Source organism: Lonchura striata, chromosome 12 (genome assembly GCF_046129695.1).
Source record: "Lonchura striata isolate bLonStr1 chromosome 12, bLonStr1.mat, whole genome shotgun sequence".
Lineage (NCBI taxonomy): Eukaryota > Metazoa > Chordata > Aves > Passeriformes > Estrildidae > Lonchura > Lonchura striata.
The window spans coordinates 23,084,594-23,107,176 of NC_134614.1; the positions used below are offsets into that span (position 1 = coordinate 23,084,594).

The 22,583-nt window shown below is 55.4% G+C and overlaps 1 protein-coding gene and 1 long non-coding RNA gene across 2 annotated transcripts; both read left to right on the forward strand.

Moving 5' to 3' along the window:
* The first annotated feature begins 453 nt into the window (after positions 1–453).
* BHLHE40 (basic helix-loop-helix family member e40) lies at positions 454–5,565 on the forward strand. The gene is made up of 5 exons (XM_021528993.3): positions 454–571; positions 667–736; positions 1,117–1,224; positions 1,711–1,834; positions 2,866–5,565. Exons 1-5 carry the CDS (start codon positions 492–494, stop codon positions 3,723–3,725), a joined length of 1,242 nt encoding a protein of 413 aa, XP_021384668.1. The 5' UTR covers positions 454–491; the 3' UTR covers positions 3,726–5,565.
* Positions 5,566–15,135: 9,570 nt separating this feature from the next.
* LOC144246986 (uncharacterized) lies at positions 15,136–19,384 on the forward strand. The gene is made up of 2 exons (XR_013340703.1): positions 15,136–15,265; positions 18,720–19,384. It is a non-coding gene; the product is annotated as an uncharacterized LOC144246986 (long non-coding RNA).
* The last annotated feature ends 3,199 nt before the right edge of the window (positions 19,385–22,583 follow it).

Here is a 22,583-nt window from a genome sequence, read left to right on the forward strand (position 1 = left end):
ACGGTATAGCACAGTACAGTATAGCAGTGTATGCCCTGGTATGGCACAGCAAGGCACGGCACGGCACGGCACGGCACGGCACGGCGCTGGCACAGCACGGTGCTGGCACAGCACAGTGCAGCGGTGGCACGGCATGGCACAGCACAGCACAGCACAGTGCAGCGGTGGCACTGCCCGGCACTGCCCGGCACAGCACGGCACAGCACAGCACGGCCCGGCCCGGCCCGGCCCCGCCGCGCCGCGCCGCACGTGCGGGGGCGCGGAGCCGGCCCGCCCGGCGCCACGTGAGGCTCATGTGACGGCGGCGGGGGCGCGGCCGCCAGACGTGCCGGCGGTCACAGGGCTCCGCGCGTCGCTCCCGTCCACCCACCCGCCCGCATTTAACCCGGCCCGCGGCCGCCCGCCGCTCCTCAGCCCGCGCGGCGCGGGCGCGGCATGAGCAGCGGCGGCGGCGCCCGCAGCCCCTGAGCCCGCTCCGCCGCGGCCCCGCCATGGAGCGCGTCCCCGGCGCGCAGCCCCCGCCCGGCTGCCTGGGCAAGCTGCCCGCCCTGGAGAGCGGAGACCTGCCCGGGTAAGCGGGGCTCGGGGGCTCGGGGGGCTCCGGGGGGAGCGGCGCCGCCGGCTCCGGCGCGGGGCTAACGCGCTGCTCTCCTTTCGCCCGTGCAGGCTGGACTTCGCGCACATGTACCAGGTGTACAAGCCCCGGAGGGGCTTAAAGAGGAGCGAGGACAACAAGGTGAATGGGGGGTGATGGGGTACAGTGAGGGGTGAGAAGGTAAATTGGGGATTAACGGGGTAAACTGGGGGTTCACGGGGTGAGTCGGCCGGTGACAGCGCTCCCGGGGCGGGGGCTCGGCCGCTCCCGGCGCGCTCGGGACGGGAGGAGCGGCGGCAGCGGGGCCGGGCCGGGCTGTCCCCCGCTGTCCCCCGCTGTCCCCCCGCTGTCCCCCGCTGTCCCCCCGCTGTCCCCCCGCTGTCCCCCGCTGTCCCCCCGCTGTCCCCCCGCTGTCCCCCCGCTGTCCCCCCGCTGTCCCCCGCTGTCCCCCGCTGTCCCCCCGCTGTCCCCCCGCTGTCCCCCCGCTGTCCCCCCGCTGACCCGCTGCCCCGGCCCCGCAGGAGACCTACAAGCTGCCGCACCGGCTGATCGAGAAGAAGAGGCGCGACAGGATCAACGAGTGCATCGCGCAGCTGAAGGACCTGCTGCCCGAGCACCTCAAGCTGACGGTAGGTGCGAGCGGAGGGACGGGGGGAGCTCCCAGCGCTCTGCTGCCGCTTCACCGCGGATTTGGGCTGGGTTTGGGGTTTTTTTTATTTTTTATTTTTTTTCCACCGTGGTGCCGCACGCCCGGGCAGGCTGTAAGCGCGTCCCAAACTTCCCCGGGAGCTGCGGCTGCCCGCCGGACCGCCCCCGACACCGGGCGAGAGCTGTCCCCGGCCGGGCCGCCCCGGTCACGCCAGGGGCGGCAGGACCCAGAAATAAAACGCTTCTCTCCGGGCTATGCGGCTGGTCCGAAAGTACCCACAGGGTTCCGTGAGAGCCTTTTCCGTAGCCGGCTTTTTAACTTATTTCCGTGCAATGCTGCCGGCGGTAGTCCCGCCTGCTCCGGGTCTCACCGTGCCCGTCCTCCCGCGGCTCCCGGGGAGGCACCGGCGGCTCCTGCGTGCCTGGCCGAGCCGGCGGCGGGTGCCAACCTGTCCCTGTGCTCCCAGACTCTAGGGCACCTGGAGAAGGCTGTGGTTCTGGAGCTCACCCTGAAGCACGTGAAGGCACTGACCAATCTCATCGAGCAGCAGCAGCAGAAGATCATCGCTTTGCAGAGCGGTTTGCAGGCGGGTGAGTGTCCGGCCGGCAGGGTGGGAGCCCGTGTGTGTGTGATGGGCTTTCCCTGGGGAGCCTGTGAAATGTGCCTGTGACACCCTGGTACCGAGAAGGGAGGGGACAGGAATTCTGGCTTTTCCTGCTGTCATTTTCTCAGGCTTTGCTCATGAGCTTTCACAAAAAATGATGCATTGCTCAAGATGGTCAATGCAGAGTGCCCTGGGAGTTGTTTGAAATTAAACTGGGTTTTAAGTAGTTTTAGTTGCAGCCCAGGTTTGCAGTGAGGTTCTCTCCAAAGCCATTCGATTCTTCCCATTTGTGCTTGTGACGCAGTCTGGTTTATTTGGTTGTTTTTCTCTGAAAATAGATATAAATCTGCTTTCTATACACACCTTTTTAAGTGTGTATAGAAAGCAAATAACCTTAAGCTTTTTAAGTTTCTTTATAACCGAGCTGGCCTGTGCTCTGCAGGCAGAGGGGACCCGGTGCTTCAGCTTATCAGCCTTAGATGCACTTCCTCCTGCTGTTTTCACATGTGGCTCTCACGTGAATCAGACACAGTAAACCCGAATTTTTGGGAGGTGCCGTCCCTGCCCCGGCAGCCACAGGGAGTGCAGTGGAGCAGTGGAGTCCCCTGGGGCTGGTGGAGCTGCTGGCAGGGCCGGGAGCTCCCTGCCCCGAGGTGCAGGGCGAGGTGCCCTGCCTTCCCCGGGGGTTTCCTGGAGAAGCCACAGCTTGACTCACTCCCCTCCCCGCACTCCAGTACCTGTTGAAGGTGGATTTTACAGTAAATAACAAAAAAAAAGCAGGCAGCACTTTACGTGAACTTTTTATGTAAAAGCGGACAGGTGGATGTTCCAATGGAATTGTCCATTTCTGCAGAAATCTGGGGATTTCTGTTCATAGACTCCAGCTTGGCCAGTGCTTTCCCCTCTGGCCGTGCTGTAACCCAAGTCCAGCGTCGCCTCCGGTCCGCCTCGGAGCTGGAAATGGAACTATTTAGCATGTTGTTAATTTTTAATTTCTTTCTGTTAATGTTTCCTTAGGTGACCTGTCATCGAGAAACCTTGATTCCAGCCAGGAAATGTTTCGATCCGGTTTCCAGATGTGTGCCAAGGAAATGCTGCAATACCTGGCAAAGCACGAGAACGGCAAGGAGCTGAAGTCGTCGCAGCTGGTCAGCCACCTGCACCGGATGGCCAGCGAGGTGCTGCAGGGCGGGGCCGCCCGCAAGGCCGGGGACATCCCTCCCAAAATGCTGGACTTGAAGGAGAAGCCGGCGCCGCTGGGCGCGGCGGGCGAGGGCCACGGGAAGAACTGCGTGCCCGTGATCCAGCGGACATTCGCTCACTCCAGCGGGGAGCAGAGCGGCAGCGACACGGACACGGACAGCGGGTACGGGGGCGAGCTGGAGAAAAGCGACTCCAAAGCGGAGCAGCCCTATTTCAAAAAGGATACCGACCTCAAGTACGCTGTCCAGGAGAGAATAAGCTCTATTAAGCAAGAGACTGAGGACCCGCCGGCCAAAAGGAGCAGGCTGGAGTTGCCGCAGGACGAGGGCCCTTTTGGCAGTGACATGATGGGCTCTTCCAGCAGCTTCCTGGGCCCCCACGCTCACCAGCCTCCCCTGTGCCTGCCTTTCTACCTGATCCCGCCGTCCGCCACCGCCTACCTGCCCATGCTGGAGAAGTGCTGGTACCCGGCCTCGGTCCCCGTGCTGTACCCCAGCCTGCCGGCCTCTGCCGCAGCTCTGACGGGCTTCATGAACCCCGACAAAATCTCCCCCCCTCTGCTGATGCCCCAGAGACTCCCTTCTCCTGTACCGGCCCATTCCCCCATCGACTCCTCGGCTCTGCTTCAAGCTTTGAAGCAGATTCCTCCTTTGAACTTGGAAACCAAAGACTGAGCGCAGTGTGACTGGTTTTTCTTTTTTTTTTTTTTTCTGTTTTTTTTTTAGTTTGAGAGACTGTTTCACTTTTATATATTGGCTGGACTGAGGTGTGGGGACAAGGTTCACTGTGCGTAGGAAGCTAAATCCCTTTTCTCTGACTTGTCAGGTAGCTTGGAGAGGGATGAAGGATGTGCCCAGGTTAGCGATTGACAACTGCTTCCAAAAGATTAAAGAAGGGTTTTGTGCTTGGCCCCTTCCCTTCTTCCCTCTCCACATCTACAGAACAACAGTTGACTCGGTCAGCTGCGAATCTATTGCAAAACTGTGAAGAAATATTCCATTGGGCAGACCTGGTTCTAGGGTCTGCAAATACAAAATAAGTGAATATAAACCATGGTACTTCCCTGAGCGGCTCTGGAGGCAACGGCCCCGCTGGCTCATCTGGCTGGACTGGTGCCCCAGTGACCCCGAGCGTGGCAGGGTGGTGGTGGCAATGCCACCACGAGCACAGCAGGAGCAGGGCAGTGTCACTGGTGGTGGTGGCAATGCCACCACGAGCACAGCAGGAGCAGGGAAACATCACTGTGGTGTGGTGGTGGCAATGCCACTGTGAGCACAGGAGGAGCAGGGCACTGGTCACTGCAGGGGCAGCAATGTCACCAGGAGGAGCAGGGCAGCAGTCACTGCCTGGTCACACACAGGTCAGGCAGACCTAAGAGAGGTTTCTCTCCACACCTTTACTTTTAGATAGGTATTTTTTTAACAAATAAAAGGTAGCTGCTGCTTGGAGCTTTCCATGGCGTTCATCTAATAAATAAATTAACCTGTGCCCTTCCTGTAACTCGAGCTGCTACGTTGGGCCGGCTCGGGAGGAGCCGTGCCCGGGATCTCCCGGTCGGGAGGAGCTGTGCCCGGGATCGGGAGGAGCCGTGCCCGGGATCGGGAGGAGCCGTGCCCGGGGTCTCCGGGTCGGGAGGAGCCGTGCCCGGGATCTCCGGGTCGGGAGGAGCTGTCCCTGGGCTGGTTTCCCTGCTGGCACCGGCTCCAGCCTCTCCCCGGGCAATCCCCGCGGCGCTCCCGGCCGGGCAGGTCGGGCTCTTGCCGGAGGGAGCTGGCAGTGCCATCCCTGCTGGACGTGCCCCTGGCAGTGCCTTGGGACAATGGCAAGGCTGGGATTTCCACAGGAGCCAGCAGGGTTTGAGCAGCTGGATTCCTCCTGGCAAAGCTGGCTCACATCCCCGCGTTAAGGAGAGAGGGCTCGGGTGGTGACACTGGTCCTGTGAGCTGCCAGGGGCTTCCTCCGCAGAGGAACATCCTCTCCAGTTCAGCTTCTTTTTCATTAAAAAACCCCAAACGTCACTGCTGAAGGCAGTGCTCTTTGGTAGGTTTTTTTTTTCCTTACTGGTGAGCAGAACCCCTGTCTGGATCCTCATGTCGCCCTCCCATTGCACCAGCTGTTGAGATGCACTATGCTTGATTGCAGATTGTGTTCTAACGTTTATTTTGTTGTTGGTTTTTTGGGTTTTTTTGGTATACAGTTGTTGCCTTTATTTGTAAAATCCTGTTATAAATATATATATATTATATAAATATATTAAAAGTTAAAAGGTTTCAGATGTCTATTATTTGTATAACTACTTGAGCATAAAGAAGTGAGAAATATGAATGTATTCTTGTTTCTGGGTTGTCTTTTTTTTTTTTGAAGAGAAGAATATTCCGTTTTTCTCTCGGGAGAGGTACAGTGTTTATATTTTGGAGCTGCCTTCAAGGTGGGATATTGTACATATTTTTATCTTGAGTAAATGTTAAGTAGCTGTTTAAAAATGCTTAATAAAATAATTCTTTTCCTGTGGAAGATAAGGGTTTGCCTCCTGTGCTTTGAAATGTTTGAGCAGGGTCATTCGTGGTCGTGCAGGGGATGGCACAGGGCAGATGAGGGATTTCAGGGTTCAGGAGGGATGAGGGATTTTGGGGTGCAGGAGGGAGCAGGGCTCTCCTTGCTCCCCCCACAGCTCCTCTGCCATCACTGCCTGAAGCTCAGGGTCCCATTACCCGTGTCACCAGGGATATTTATTTATTTTAACTCCCTTGGCACCTTCAGGGCTTTTTTTCCTTCCAGACTGCAGGGAGGTGCCAGGAGAGCCTGGCTAGCTTTCCTGCTCTCCTGATGTCACGTTGTGCTCCCTGTGGCTGGCGTTTGGCTCCTGGGCCCCAAGCTCTGTGCAGAGGAGCCCCTCACCCTGGAGGATGGAGCATCTCCCCAGGCTTTGCCCAGTTCCTGCAGGAGAATGCACTTGCTGCAAGCTGCTTTTACTTCAGCACCTCAGCCTGTGTCTGAGCTGCCCGGGCACTGCCAGGGCTGGTGCCCAGCAGACCCCTGGGGCTGAGGAGTGCCAGGGTCAGGTCCTGCCTTTGCTGGAGTGATCCCTGCCAGCCCCAGGTGTCCCTGATTTGGGAATTCCAGCTGGCACTGGGGGTGGTGGAGCAGCCTCTACTCCCAGTGCCACAAAATGAGCCCGAGGGCAGCCCATGGTGGGGGAGGGTCCCCATCCCACCACGGGCTCCCTCCCACCTCCCCAGCAGTGCTGCTGGATTCTGGGCTCCAGATGGAATGACGACGACCCCAGACGTCCCCCAAAGGCAAAAGAGGGGTGAAGCAAAGGGATGGGTGGGAGGACTCAGTTTCCCAGCGGTGCTGCCTGTGTGTGGATGGGGCACGGGCAGTTCTGAGGGGGGATTTGGGATTTTCACTGTGCAGATGAATCACAAAACGTGGCGAGTGGTTTCAGTGTCTGACTGGGGCAGCACTGCTCAGTCCTGAGCACCTCCAGGACCCCACATGGAGAGGCCGATGCTCCTGTTAGACTGTGGTTAGAGCTAAAGAAACCTCAGCTTAAGTAATACTAGAAAAAAATGCTGTTTGGTTTAATGTGTTTGGGGCCTCCACACATCCCAGCGTTGATGTTATGTTTGCTTTAATTAGGGCTAAATATTGATCTTCCTGAAGCTGACTGTGAAACCCCATTTGGGGACAGCATTTGGAGCTCAGTGCTGGGGTGTCTCCAGCCTCAGGACCCCCTGGATTTCTGATTTCTGGCTCCTTTCCATGGCTCTCATTCCCCTTTGGTCCTCATATTCTGACACCCCCCCCTCCCCTTGTCCTGTGGTGGGACAACTTGCAGGATTTCCAGATCCTCAGCCTCAGAGGAAAAAAACTGCAAAAAAAAAGTGGAAGAGAGAATATTTACTCAGGAAGCAAAAGACTTTTATGGGCTGGGAATTTTCTCTGCCACCCTGGCCCAGTGCCAGTGGGACAGGTGAGTTCTGTGGGGGCACCGGGTGGGGACACCAGCAGCCCTGCCAGAGCTGCCAGCCCTGGCTCTCCATCCATCCCGGGCCGGGAGGAGGGGATGGATGCAAGGATGGATGGATGGAGGGATGGATGGAGAGATGGAGGGATGGATGGAGGGATGGATGGATGGATGGAGGGATGGATGGATGCAGGGATGCATGGATGGAGGGATGGATGATGGATGGATGGATGGAGGGATGGATGGATGGATGATGGATGGATGCAGGGATGCATGGATGGAGGGATGGATGATGGATGGATGGATGGAGGGATGGATGGATGGAGGGAGGGATGGATGGAGGGATGGATGATGGATGGATGGATGGAGGGATGGATGGATGGAGGGATGGATGGAGGGATGGATGATGGATGGATGGAGGGATGGATGGATGGATGATGGATGGATGGATGGATGGATGGATGGATGATGGATGGATGCAGGGATGCATGGATGGAGGGATGGATGATGGATGGATGGATGGAGGGATGGATGGATGGAGGGATGGATGGATGGAGGGATGGATGGAGGGATGGAGGGATGGAGGGATGGATGGATGGAGGGATGGATGATGGATGGAGGGATGGATGGAGACCCCCGGCACGGTGCCAGCCCGGGACAGCCCGTGCCGCCCGCCCCGCCGGGGTGTGCTGAGTTCCCGGGCTTGTTTTCATGGTCTCACCCAGCTCTGACCTGCCTCAAATGTTGACACAATGTCACGTTTCCGACTGCAGTCTTTCATGTGCAGCCGGAGGCTAAATACGGCTGCTGGTTCCTGGAAAAAGACGTGCCTGGCACCCTTTCAGCAGAAACCCGATCCCCATGCAGGCTTGGCACAACAGCTGAATAACACAGCAATAACTCTTTCAGCAGCATTTCAACCCATAAATAGGGCTTCCCGAGCGACTCCTTGAAGTCAGACAAGGAGGATACAATGATTTTGGGAAAAAAAAAAATAAATAAATGAAGTTAGTGTGCGTGAAGAGCGGGTGGGAGGGGGCGGCGGGGTCAGGCAGATCAAAGGGTGTCGTGGAGGTGCCGAGTGAGGTTCGCTGAGTGGGAGCGCAGGATTGCCTCAAAAGGAAAGAAATGCTCCTGAATTTTTTAATGTCTCGGTCCTGTTTCATACCAGCCCCGTGGAGGCACGGGGAGAGCCTTCCTGAGAGCCAGGGCCTTTCCTAACCCCGGTGAGGACACACAGACACATAATTTTAGCTTTTCACCACCTGTTTGGAAAGCTCCCGTGGCCGGGCGCCGTGGGACTGGATGGTTTTTACAGGCATGTACCCCGGGAGCTGCTTATTTGCATTATGCATGGACCAGGGCCTAAAATAATCTGCAGTGACGCACATTTTTTTTTGCTGTGATTTTCACCCCCCCATCAGCCCCCCCCTTTTCCAGGTCTCCGTTTTTCTGAACGCGCCGTGGCTTTTGAGGAGCGCTGGGGGTTAGCCAGCCCCGGGGGCAGGTCGGGCTGGCCCGGGGTCGCTGCCCCGTGCCCGGTCCCCGGCTGTGACACAGGAGGGAGAAGTGCCCCGGTGCTCCGCCTTGGCTTTCATCTGCGGAGCGTGTAGCTGCAAGTGCGGCGTGTTTACAAATGCAGGCATTGCAAGATCCCTTGAACTGTGTCCTAGTACAAAAGAGGCTTTGAAACGAGAAACACGTTGTCATGGCATGTTCCAGGCCAGCAGCACCAGACTGAACCAGATAATTGCTGTTTCTGCCTCAGCGTGGAAAAAGCAGCAGGTCTTGAGCAAGCCTTTTTTTTCCCCCCACTTAGACATTCCGTGTGATGCTCGGGATGGGAGGAGAGGGTTGGGAATGCCCGGGCAGCGGGGGCAGGGGCAGGATGAGCTCCCCAGGGCTGCAGGCAGAATGACTCTGCTGGGCTCAGCCCGTGTAATCGTAGCCGGCGGGGCTGGTGACACTGACCCCGGCTATGCGACACGGGCTGTCCGTGTTTTGTAACCCTGGCGTGCTGCCACCCGGGGGATGTGGCTCTCGCTGCTCCCTCGTGTTCCAGAGCTTTCCCACTGTCCTTCTGCGGGCGGCTCACGGCACCTGGGAGCTCTCCCGGTGCCTGCCGGTGCCAGGGAGAGCTGCTCATTGCAGCCAACATCACTGGCCCTGGGCAAGGCACCTCTGCCCTGCGAGCGCTGGGCACGGCTCAGGGTGTAAGGAATGGAGGAGAATCTTTCTACCTCTTTTGGAATAATTTATTTCTTCGATATGTGTCTTTCTCACAGCTGTGTTTCTGCTCCAGGCATGTCACCCTGTGGAGGCAGTTACTGCCATCACATCCAGGGCCTTTGGAAATGGCCAAACAGGAAAGCTCTGCCCGGGAAGGGTTTTTCACCACATGTGCCTTGTTAAAACTGCAAACAGAGCAGGCTGGGTAATGCCACACAGCTGATGGAAACAGAAATGCCTGGAAATAAAAGGCAGCTCCCCCAGTTCCTCTTGTGCTTGCTGCTGTCCTTGGGCTGCTGGGAGCTGGCTGGGCTCTGTCCTGGGCTGGTTGCCCCAGCATCCAAATCTTCGCAGCCACGCAGAGGCAGGCCAGGCTGAGGCAGGTGGGTGTTTGCTGTGGGATGGACCCTCGGCCATCTCAGCCCTGCCCATGAGTGACCCTCTGCAGGGTGACAATGCTGATGGGAAAGGGCTGCCTTGCCACTACAGCCTTGGACTTGCCCCCAGTGCTCCACTTCAGCTCCTCTCTGAGCCCTGCTCTTTATTCCAGTACCCAGGATGGGCTCCCACGCTGTTGTTTTCTGAGCACAGCTCAGCCCAGGGATGGTGGCCACGGTCTGTGGCTGCCAGAGGAATAATTAGTTTCTCTCTGGAGCACAGCTTTGTCCTCTCTTCAGCCCCTGGTGCTGCTGGAAGTGCACAGCACTCCCTCCTCCGTGCGGCTCTCCGCTCGCCTCCGTGCCGTGGCAGCGAGAGAAAAGGCCGAGCTCTGTCCTGCTTTGAAAGGACTGATGAATATGCAAACTATCAGGGCTGAAATATTGCTTATCCGTGTCACGGGGTGTGCACGGAGCCCGTGCTGCTGCCTGAGGATGTGTACACCACCAGAGCGCAGCTGAGCAGCTTAGGGAAGATTTAACTCTTATTTCTATTCTCGACACCGAATCATTAATAAGGCTATGGCCATGCTGGGGGCTTTTCCCAGTGCTCTGCTCCTGCTGTGGCAGGGCCTGGGGACCTGCTGGTGGGCTTTGACTGCAGCTATTGATCAGGTAAAGCTCCAGCCCAAATGGAAGCAGTCACAACGATTATCTCGTGGTATTAGTGCACGTATTGTGAAATTGGTGTGATTTGAGATGAAATGTGACCTATGGGCATAGGCAACATGTTCTAATGTATTCAGAAATGCCGGGGCTGACGAGCTATTGCTGCTGGTACCACACTGATTAAACCCCAGCTCGCTCTGCTCCCATTGAAATCAGTGGGAGGTCTGTCATTGCCTTCCGTGAGTGCTGGACTGGATCCAGACTGCACTTCATGGGATGCATTATTCCACAGGATTAGAGAGGCGCAGGGAGTGGGATTCCTCTCTCTCACTGATCTCTGTGCTTAGATGTTTGCCTTGGAGCTGGCTGGGACAAGCACCCAGCCTGGTTTTGGTGTCAGCCCAAGGAGGAGATGAGTGGTGTTTGCTCCCAAAGCTCTGCCAGGGCTGGGCTGCTGCTCTGGGAAACGTGAGGGGCTGGGCAGCCCCTGTCATCCACAACTCCTGGTGGCGTGGGACACAGGAGGCAGGGACCTTGTCAGCATTGCCTCTACCAAGTGTTTGACCCAGCAGTGCTGGAGTCCTGGCTCAGGAATGGAGAGCCCAGTCCCCCCAGAGAGCCCCAGAAGGGTCCTGGCTCTGCTCTGCTGGTCAGGACTGGCGAGGGGCTTTCTCAGGTCCTTCATTTCAGACAAATTTTGACCTCACCGAGGTGTGGGTGGCTCCGGGGCTGGATTCTCCTGCAGCATGGGAGCTCCTCTCGTGGCCCATCCTGCAGGGCCCTGCCATCCCAGCCCCGCCACGCCGGCCCCTGGCTGAGCCTTTGGGTGGAGGATGAGTCAGGGCCCCGTGCAGGGAGGGGGTGGCGGTGACCCCCCCAGTGCTGCTGGGGAACTGAAGCAATCTGTTTATCATGGAAAAACTGCTCTTTGCAGCAATTCAAATGGAAACTTCCCAGAATGAGTGTTGCAGAGCTTTCCCCTTGAATCACCGGGCCTCCCAAGGGCCGCTGTCGAAGAGATGCCCTCGGGAGAGCTGTGGCCGTCCTTGGAGCTCCCTGCCGGCAGCACAGCCGCTCTCAATCCCTCCTCGGGCCCGTTCCCACGGGAGCAGCGCCTTTCCCCAGGCGGGACAGCTACGGGAGCACCCCACACAGGCGTCCCAGGAGCTGCTGCTCAGCCGGGGCTGGAGGCTCCGGTGGTGGCATCTCCCAGCCTGGGGAGCAGCGGGGTGGACGCTCCCCCGGCAGCAGCCGCTCCATCTCGCCGGGCCGTTTGCCTGTTTTCCCTTCCCTCTGGCTGCCCATCAGCTTTTCCGTGGCTGAAATGAGTGTCCCAAGGTCCGGGGGAATTCAGGCGCAGCCGGGTGAATAGTGAGTGAGCCTGCCCGGCCGTACAAACGCGGTGCTGCGGGGGCACGGTGCCCGTGCCGTGCCGTGCCGTGCCCGTAGCACGGGGTGCCCGGGGATGCTGCGGGCAGGACAGCGCAGCCACAGCTGTGGGCAAGCCCCGAGCTGGCAGATCCGGCCGACACAGCGGCGGGATGGGTGTCGCAAGGTGTGGGAGGCCACCGGGGCAGGTTGGGGCACCCCGGTGGTCCCGCTGCCACCCGCCGAGCGAAGCTGCTGGGGATTTTTATACCTTTATCGCTGTCGGGCTCGTGGCGCTTGTCCCCATAGTAACAGAGCAGGCTGGCACCGCAGCGCTCAGCGACATCCCTGGTCCCCGGGGAGAAGCCGGGGACCTGCCGGTGCGTGTCCCCAGCTCCTCCCCGGGCGCTGTGCGGGAGCCCGGGGACAGCTTTGCTGCGCCCCGGAGCGTGGCAGGCTTTCACCGCGTCCCTGCAGCCCCGGGAGAGCCAAGGACTGCTGGCTGGCAGGGCAGAAAGGACACTGTGGGGCTGGCAGGACCTGGCAGGGGTGAGGGCTGGCTCGGGGGCAGGTCCTTGTCGCCGCACGTGTGAGAAGCACGGGCCCGGCTCTGCAGAACCACCGAGGGGTTTTCCGGCTCAGCACCTGGGCACTTGAGGTCAGGAGGCATCTGCAGCACGAGCCTGCTGAGCCCAGCAGCGAGGCAAAGGTGTTTCGAAGGAGACCGGCAAGACGCAGATCGCTGCTCAGATCCTGGAGCCGCTCGGAAGATGAGTCAAAGGATTCCTGAAACAATTAGAGCTGCGAGGTGCAGCAGCAACAGCACATCCACCGTCAGCAGCTCTGCCAGGCGCCCTCGGCCAGCTGTTCGTGCTTTCCCTTTAATAAGGCACATTAGGCAATTTCCCATTTAAAAATGTTTATGGGAATATATAAATATTCTCTTATACAGAACTTGCCTGGCCCTTTGTGCGCCGAGGGGTGGTGAGAGTGACTTGAATTGTTATAAATCTATCGAGGCAGCTTGAGGTGGAGCCTTCAGCACGGTGGGATGGGTGGCTCAGAGCCCCCTTAGAGACCGAGTCCCCCAGGTGCCAGGATGGGCCACCTCGCTCCGTGGGACAAAGTGCCCCACTGAGCAGGACAGGCCACCGCAGGCTGCGTCACGGCCCTTGGTGCCCAGCCACAGGCAGCGTGGGCAGGGTTTTCCCTCCTGTGATTTCCCGATGGCCACAGGAAAGAGCTTGCACAGACCCGATCTGGATTTAATCAAAGGAATTTTTTTTTTTTTTTCATTTGCTGTCTTATGTGCTGACCACCAAACCACATCCTTCGAGCCTGAGCCCAGCACAGTGAAACAAAAACTAGGCCAGGGCTTTTTGCTATGTTTTTTTTTTTTTTTCTTTTTTTTTTTTTTTCCCCTTAGTGCATCAGTCGGGTGCAAAGCTGGCACACACGTCTCCTCCAGCCCCTCTGCTCCCACACAGCCCCTTCCCAGGGCAGCCTGGCATTTCCACCCGCCCTGAGCCAGGCACTTGCAGCTCCACGTGAAACCTGGGAACTCTCCAGATTATGTGCACTGAGCACAGTGGCAGTGGGGAGAGAATACAGAGGAATAATGAGCAACGACGTGCTGGCAGACCATGGCAGGACCTAATAAGGCACAAGGTGGGGACTGTCCTTGGCTCTCACCCGACGCTTGCTTGGTTCAGCCTGACTGAGGGCTCAGAGCAAAGCAGAGGGTCCCCGGTGAGCCCCTGGAGCTGGTGGGAGCAGTGGCTGTGGTGTGACACCGTCCCTGGCAGCATCCCCCAGCACCCAGGGGCGAGGTGCCTGCGTAGGGAAGTTCTCACGTTCGCAGAACAGAGAGCAGCTTTATTGTTGTATTTTGCAAACCAAAACCAGCCGGGAGTTTCTGAAGCGTCTGCCATCCCCGCAGAGAGCTGTTTAGTCATGCCTGGTGCGTGTGCATGTGAGACAGCGAGGGGAGGGAGGCTCGAGGACTTTGCAGAGATTAAAGATTTATGCTGACCCTTGAATCTGATCCAAGGCTACTAATCTGCCCTGATCCTATCATCTGCTCAGGGTGGATCTATTTCACTTTCCTTTATGGTACTCCTGACTCATTCCACTCCCACTCCAGGCCAGGCCAGTGGGAATGGGAAGCGCTACCACATATTTGTTTGGGTTTGCATTTAAAGCTCTGGACCTCTAGTGGGTGCAGCTCATAAAGGAAACCAGTGTGGATAAGATACGGGTGAGCTGAATGCTTGGAAACCACTCCCAAACGCAGGCTGAAGTGGTTTGAAATCAAGGTGGAGTGATGTACTGAAGGCACAATACTTGGCAGCTACGCCCAGCGTGTGAGAAAGGCATTTAAATCCAAGGTGGTAAGGTAGGCAGGGCACCCCGCGTGCTTCCGATGGGACAGCCCGTGCCCTGCAGGGTGTGCAGGGCCAGGGGGCTGCAGCCCAGCCCTCCGTGTGCCCACCTGCCCTCTCTGCCTCTGTGCTTTGTACCTGCTGAGCCACCCTCGGGCCTGCAGGAAGCTGTGCCAGGGCTCTGCTCCTGCCCTGGCACTGCTCTGCCTGGGAAAGGCCTGGTTCCTGCCCCATCACCCCGCACTGAAAGGCTCCCGATGGCTGCTGGGGCTTTAGTGTGAGAAGCCACGTGTGGAGGAGAATACAGACCGGATTGTTGGTAGGGGAGAATAAATCTCCTCTGCCTTCACAATAAAAAATAGCGTGGCAGAAAGAGAAATAGGAGCTTTCCACCCCTCGGCTCTTCTCTGCTGCAGCCACACGTGTCTGGAGGGAGGTGGGGGATGCCACAGCAGCGTGGCCCGCGTGCCAGCCGGGCTGGGGTGGGTGACACCCACCGGGCAGCCCCGCGGCAGACGGGCAAACAGGATCACTCATACGGGCCTGGCCCGTGGCTGAACTGCCCGGGAGATGGAGTGTGGTATATCCTATTTCAGATCCCCTGGGACATCCTGTTCTCCTGATAACTGATGATATGTAAATATAGCAAATGCAAAGCCAGGCACTTTCCTCGGGTGCCCGGCCCAGGCTGCTTATAGAACAGGGCTGAGCCCCAGCGGCGCGCTCGGAAACACCCATCTGCAACTGCGACACGGGCATCAGGCTTTATTTTTAGTTTTAAACCAAGTTCCTGTTTGTAAGGCCAGAAGGGTTACAGGAAGAAAAATTATGAAGTGGGATCATTTACTGCTATTTTCTTTTCACGTGTCCTTCCTTCCTTCCTCCCTCCTGAGAAATGGGATGTAGCACATCGCTATTCCAGGCTGCAATGTTCGCTGGTTCCTGCTCCCTCCGAAGAGGCCCATTAAGCCTTGTGTAACAAAAAGCTCCGTCCTCCCAGCCCTGCCAATTACCCCTGATTTCTGCTGCTTATCTCGTGGACACGAAACTGCCTCGCTGACTCGCATCTCCTTCTCTCTCAGCAGAGTTTCGGGCCGGTCCTGGCAGGCGGGGTGACATGGGCATCCCTCCCTGGCTCATCAATCCCTCTCCTCCCCGCGCCTCTGAGCAGCCCCAGCAGGATGAAGGATGGAGGGAAACCATGGGAACTGTTTGGTCAGGTCAGCCAAAGGAGCCTCTTTAATGAGCAAAGCCGAGCACTAATTAGTCTGGTGTGCAGCCCCCTGCCCCATCCCGTGCCTGCGGTTCTCCTTCAGGTGGGGTCGCCGTGCGAGGGGAGCCGCAGGGATGAGCTTGGCAGGTGCCCATGTGTTTTTCTCCTTCCCGTGCCCTGTTAGGGAAAGGTAATCCCGAGCTGACAGGAGGGAGACTGTGAGCTGCTGATGGGAATTCCCAGCTGAGAGGTTTTGAGAGCGGTGGGAGCTTTGGCGTGTAGATTAGGTTGCTTATATATACTATAGTGTGAAGGAAACGGGTGGTTTTGCTAATTCCCTTGCACTTTGGTTTAATAAAGCAGGATTTGTCTGGTGGGAAAGTGTAACAGTGGGATTTAAGCTGTGTGAGTCTCATGACTGGTGCTCGCCTGGCTGGGTGGGAAGCAGGGAAGCATCGATTGAATTCTGTCTCTCCTGTGTTCTCGTGTTTTTAAACACGATTGGAGTGCCCACAGCTTTGGATGAGCTTTATTTGGGATGAGATTTGTTTAAAAAATCCATATGCAGATGCTTGCACTAAATTCTGTTTTCCAGAACTGCAGTGCCCCATGTCCTGGGGGAACCAGCACTGCTTGTTTTGTCAGTGCCTTGTGACAAAGACTCACCTGAACTGAGAAAGGATAAAGAGGGGTGGCCAGGACACAGGGGGAGAAGGGGCAAGTTAGTATCTGGTACAGCCTCTGTAAGCAAACAAGATCTTTCTGCTTCTGGTTTTAATGAGAAAGTCCCCAATGGAAATTTAGACTCTGGATCTGCATCAAATCCTCAAAGTTCAGGCAGTTTAGAGCAAGGACTTTGGTCCATTCCATCACTCATCAAAGCTGCCTGCAAAATTCACATCCCAATACGTTTTTCCAGTCATAAATTCTGCCAAAGATGCGTGCTTAGATGCAAGATATTTTTCCTCTTTTTTATCCCTTTTGCTAATTTAATTCCCAGATCTAAATCAAGTTTTCCGTCTCAGACTTCCAGGAGCTGGGATGCCTTTGCTTGCAGTTGGGAAGCTTTGCTGTGTCCTGTGTGGTGTGGTGGGGGATTGGAAAGGTTCACCTGCCTGCAGGTGACCAAGTGAAAGGGGGGGCCTCGGGGTCAGGCTGCTTTATTGCCAGAGCCCAGATTTTGGGATGGTCTAGAGAGCAAATCATTACAGTGCTCTTGCCCTTCTCTCCCTTATTACTAAGAGGATAAAACCCAAGCCATTTTTTGGATATTCACAAATATGCTCCTGATGAAGGCCCCGAGCAACCAGGCAGATTTTCTGAGCAGCCTTGAAGCAGCAAGGCACAGCAGACACATGCTGGGCTCTCCCTTATTCTTATTCTTTTCTGTTTTCTTGGGTATAATAATAAAAGCTAATCAAAGTGATGCTCTCCAGCAGGCTTTTGTGTATGGCATTACAGCAAAATCCTAAATTCCCCTTCCTGCTCATGCATACAAAGCAGGAAGAACTAGGATGGCTGCAGTCTATTTTCAGATGATTTAGCCAAGGAGAAAATAGCTGGATGGCTGGAAGAGGAGCGTTTGATAGGAAATAACCTTGAAGCACAGCTCTGACATGATGGTGTGAGGTGTCCAGCCCCGCTCCGTGAAATGCCAGCAGGGAAGGTGACTTCCAGAGGAGATGACAAAGGACAATGCAGACAAGCAGAGCACCCAAAATCCAGTGCAAGGGAGACTGCAGAGTGGGCTGGGTGCTCCCTGTGCTCCTGATTTCAGCACTGATGTACACGGAGGTCCCCCTGCTCAGTTCAGGACTCTCACCAGGTGCTGAGGCAACAGGTTGTGAGTTTGGCTGGTGTCAATGAGTGCAGCTGACAGATTGTGAGTTTGGCTGGTGTCAATGAGTGCAGCTCAGCTGGCTGGGCTCACGGGAGCCTCTTTGTACCTGTAGCTGTGCTCCTTCTTCCCCACTAAAGGCAAAGGCACCACCTGGGATTTGCCCCTCACAGCTGGGGCAAATTGGATGCTCCTTTGGTACAAGGTGAGAGTGTGGTGACAGCTGTGACACCTCTGGGGACAACTGCCCAGAGATGTTCCCTTCGGGCAGGCTGGGGCTTGGGTTTGCTGTTCCTCTCTTGCTCTCCATCTCTTGGGAGCAGCTCATTGCTGATAACATCCCTCGCTTTGGATTTATTCCCAAAAATAGAGAGGAAGATTTGCAGGACCCTGCGGTGCCCATGTGCCAGGGGAGGGCTGGGTGTGGGCGATGGCACAGGGGGCTGCGCTGTGCAGGGAGCCCTGCCAGGGCAGGGTGAGGGTGAGGATGGAGGTGAGGACACAAATGCTTCAGGAAAGGAGGACGGCTTTGGTGAGGCTGCATCCCCCTCTGCTGGAAAATCGCAGCAAAGGCAGCAGAGCCCCTGGCCAAGGAGAAAACTTGAGAGGAAAAGGGGAAATTAAAGTGCAAAGAACACCAGTGAGGCCCGGGTTCCCTGGGGCATCGCAGCATCCAGTCTGGGCTCTGCTGGGGTTCATCCCATGCCTGTCACAATGACAGAGCTCCTGCTGGGGACATCCTCTGCAGAAACTGGGACACGTCTCATTTGTGCTGGGCACAGTCCCTCTTCCCAGTATGGGAAGGAGTGAGGCAGGGGCAGCACCCGGAGCCGTGGCTCAGGCTGGTCCTGGTGATGTGGCAGAGACTCACAGCAGGCAGAGCATCCTGGCTGGAGCTGAACAGAATTGCACAGACAGGCTCAGCGCTGTACTGCTGGGTTCAGAGCTCCTCTGCAGCCCAGGTGGTGTCCAGGGACCACGGCTGATGGGCATGAGCTGCAAAACACTTGGTGGGACTGAAACACACATGGCAGCCTGGACTGTGGGCACTGGGTTTGTCAGGAAAGGGGCTGCAGCACTGTTTGGATATTGCCTGGCAGCTGGGAGGGAGCTCTGCCTCAAAGCAGAGGCTGCAGAAAATGCCTCCCCTGGCCTGGCACCATGTGCATGGTCCCTGGGTGGGCAGCTCATGGCTCCGTCTGACCACGGACCTCCAGCTGTGGCTTTCCCAAGGTGCTGCTCCTTTGAGTCTGGTCACAGAGGTGTCTGGGCAGAGCTGGAGCCCAGGGCTCTGTGCCCGCCTTTCCGAGCCTCACTTGGAGGCTGTTTGTGCTTAGGCTGGAAGAATGGGTTTGTTTCCTCGTAGATTTAAAATCTAAATTACAGAAAGGGTGAAATGCGGTGACTGGGCTGGCCAAGGCCCTGACTGTGCACTAAATCTGCAAGCGTGGGCCTGGCTTTTGTGCAGGGGGCTCTGCAAGTGCCAAGGTCACTGTTAATAAATCTGACTGGAGGACCAGGAGAATTTTATTTAACTTACTGCTAACAGCAGGCTCCTTTTTAACTATCTTTTATTTTTTTTCCCCTTGCTCCCTTCTGCTGATTCATGCTCCTGCTTCTTAAGCACTGGGAGATGCCAGCATTCCTAAAGGTCATCACTTGCATGCAGCAGCTCATGCTGGGGAGTGTTTGCCAGCACCTACGAAATCGAAATGCTAAAGCAACTGCCATCATTTATATTTTCCCTGGCAGCGACAGACAGTCGCACAGCTTGCCAGCCGCCAAGCTGCCACGTTTCCAGGCTTGGGGACTACTCCAGGGTGAAGGAGGTGTGTGAAAAGTGGTGCCTGCTGATGAACCTGATACCGGGTCACCTTGAGATGAGGATTCTCACCTGGGCTCAGCTGCGGGCAGTGCTCCTAGAGAAACCTCTGAGCTGCATTCAGACCATCCCGGCGCACTGCGATCCCGTGCCTCTGGAAATGAGATCCCGCTGCTCACGTCAGCTTTCACCCAGGAGCCACGCTGCTGCCTGCTGTGGCTCTCAGACTGTCAGAGAGAAACAGAGAGTTTCTAACCAGGCAGAAACCTGTTGGAAAAGAATGTAAATAATTCTTTATTTCTCTTGTTGTTCGCATTGTTTATAGTTAAATTTTATCACTGTGCGTCAAGCACTCTGCACCAACGGTGTAGGTTGTTTTCACTTCAGGATCAATGGAGTTGGTCTGAATGAAACTCTGTATAAAGAGTGGTGGATTTTGAATAAAATCGGAGTTTTACTCTCAGCAACCTTTGGAGTCAGAGTCTTTTTGTTCCCATCCTGCCTCAACAGCATCAGCCTGCCCTGGCTGCCTCCTCGCTCCCCTTCTCCCCTTCTCCTCCCCACTGTGGTGCTTTCCTGGGCTGCAGAAAGAGGCAGGATTTTATGGCATGCTGGCAGCGTGCAAACAGCTCTGGGGAAATAAGTTATGGTTTCATTTTCATGGGGTGGCTCCCTCTTCATGGCAAAGGAATACTTCTGGTTCAGCTCGAGCAGTAACAGCACAACTGACACGTTTCTTTTTTCAGGAAAGAAGTGAGGAAGACACAGAGAAATCCTTCCTTTGCTCCTCGGTTTTTTAATGACTGTTTCTACTGTGGCAGTACCAAAAATGCTGTGTAAAGTGACAGGAGGACTGTTACAGGCTGTGGCAGGTTCAGGAACCAGTTATTTCATGTGCACCTCTGTAGAGGTGAGCACTAATCTTACCCTTTCCTTTAAGAGTCTGTAACACAAGAAGACACATACTTGTACCTGCTATCATCTGCCTCTTTCTTTCGATATTATTTTAAGTGAGCCTTGAAAGAGCAGGGCTGGAAAGAGCCCCCAGCTGCCTGCTGGCACTGCGGAGTGAGGCTCCCGTTTGTCCTCACAGGCTCAGATTCCCCAGAGCCAAGAGCTTCTCCCTCCCTCCACAAGGAGGATCCTGACCTGGGAGGCACCCACAGCCTCATTTTATAATATTTTTCATTATTACATTTTACATTATTAAATGAAAATATTATTTATTTTATAAATATGATATATTATAAATAATAGCATCAATATTATACATTATATAAACACAATATAGAAATATATTACCTACATGATAAAATAAAAATTTACATTATTTTATATTATAACATTTTATATTTTTACTATTGCATTTAACATAATTTATATAATTTAATTAAAAATATATATTTATAAATATATATTTATAATTAATATAATAAATATAATATATATTAAATATATACAATATAAATATATTATAAATTTAAATTTACATAATTGTATGTTTTATATGTTAAATAATACCTTCATTATTTTTATTTTATATTTAGTGTTTTATTTATTTTTAATTTTTATTATTTTTATTTCTTATTTAATATTATTTTATTATTTTATTATTACATTTTACATCATGTATATTATTAAATTAAATATAGTTAAATTAAATTAAATCAAAACATAATCTATTTAATAAATATTATATATTTATAAATAACATAATAAGTATCATCAATATAAAATATACACCACACAAATATATATATAATCAGATTAAAATGTGCATAATTTTATATGATAACATTTTATAACCCAGCTGAACCCCTGGGAGAAAACCAGCACCCAGACGAGCTGAGGGCACTAACAGGGCACGTGTGTTTGCCTCCTCAGAGGAGGAAAGGCGAATCCCAGAGCGATATTGTCGATTTTGGCTGGGCAGCAGGGCAGGTGCCACACACACAGCGGGCGCCTGGAACTCATCAAATCAATTAGCTCCTTCGGCTGTGGGAGGAGTTGTCAGCCAGAGACAAATTAAAGGAATGTCCAGTAAAATATTCTGTTCTGAGAGGAGCCGTCTTATTTTCTCATATAACGACAGGCTCCGAAATCTGCACAGCTCAGCTCGTTATTAGAACTAACTGGTGCCAGGTGTTCCGTCCTCTCTGATAGGGCCAACCATGGGGGTGAAATTTTCTGAGTTAATGAGGCAGAGGATGGATTAAGAACTTTCAAAGTGCAGTTCGTATCTCAGCTTAATTGGAAGGGGTAGATTAGTTGGCTTTTTTGAATGGCTACAAAGGAAAGCCGTGTTTTGGGGTGGAAAAGCACAAGCGCCTTCCCTGCCGCCGGGCGCTGGGAATCGCTGATTTTGGTGTGGCAGAGCCGTGGCGTTTGAGGGCAGCGCCTTCCCCAGCCCCGTGAGCCTGAGCAGGGGTGAAATGGGATTTATTCCGTGCGTGCAGCACTCCGTGCTCCTCCTGTGCAAGCTCTGTGGGCAGAGAGCAATTAGTGCAGATCTCAGGCCGGCAGAGCAAGGGCTGCTCTGGGTGTGGGCATCCTCCCGATGAGATCCACGTCCCCCAGACCGTCATGCCCCCTTCCACAATCCCATTCCAACTGTTGGTTTACACCTCTTTTACTCTGTTCTGAAGAGTAGATTTGTGACACCCATTTTTTCTGGCTCGGAAATGTAATTTTTCTGTGTGATTTAGAACTTGATTTAGAACTCTTCATTCATTGTCACCACACACAGCATGGTGGGACTGGGGGTGACAGACCCCTCCTCACCATACCCAAAATGGTGGGACTGGGGGGACACACCTCACCCAGCATGGTGGGATTGGGGTTACCCCCCTCACCACACCCAGCATGGCAGGATTGGGTTCACACCCCCTCATCGCACCCAGCATGGTGGGATTGGGGGTGTCACCCTCACCACACCCAGCATGGAGGGATTGGGGACCCCCCTCACCACACCCAGTATGGCGGGATTGGGGGGACACCCCTCACCACACCCAGTATGGTGGGATTGGGGGGACACCCTCACCGCACCCAGCATGGCGGGATTGGGGTCACCCCTCACCGCACCCAGCATGGCGGGATTGGGGGACACCCCTCACCACACCCAGCATGGCGGGATTGGGGGGTCAGACCCTTCCTCACCACACCCAGCATGGCGGGATTGGGGTCACCCCTCACCACACCCAGCATGGCGGGATTGGGGTCACCCCCCTCACCACAGCCAGCATGGCGGGATTGGGGTCACCCCCTCACAGCACCCAGCATGGCGGGATTGGGGGGTCAGACCCTTCCTCACCACACCCAGCATGGCGGGATTGGGGTCACCCCCTCACAGCACCCAGCATGGCGGGATTGGGGTCACCCCCTCACAGCACCCAGCATGGCGGGATTGGGGTCACCCCTCACCACACCCAGCATGGTGGGATTGGGGTCACCCCTCACCACACCCAGCATGGCGGGATTGGGGTCACCCCCTCACAGCACCCAGCATGGTGGGATTGGGGTCACCCCCTCACCACACCCAGCATGGCGGCCCGGCCCGCCCGGCCCGGCCCGGCCCGGCCCGGTCCTCCCGCCGCCAGGGGCCGCTGCGGCGCGGGGCGGGGCCGGCGGGGCCGGTGAGCGCGGCGTCACGTGCGGGCGGCGGGGGGA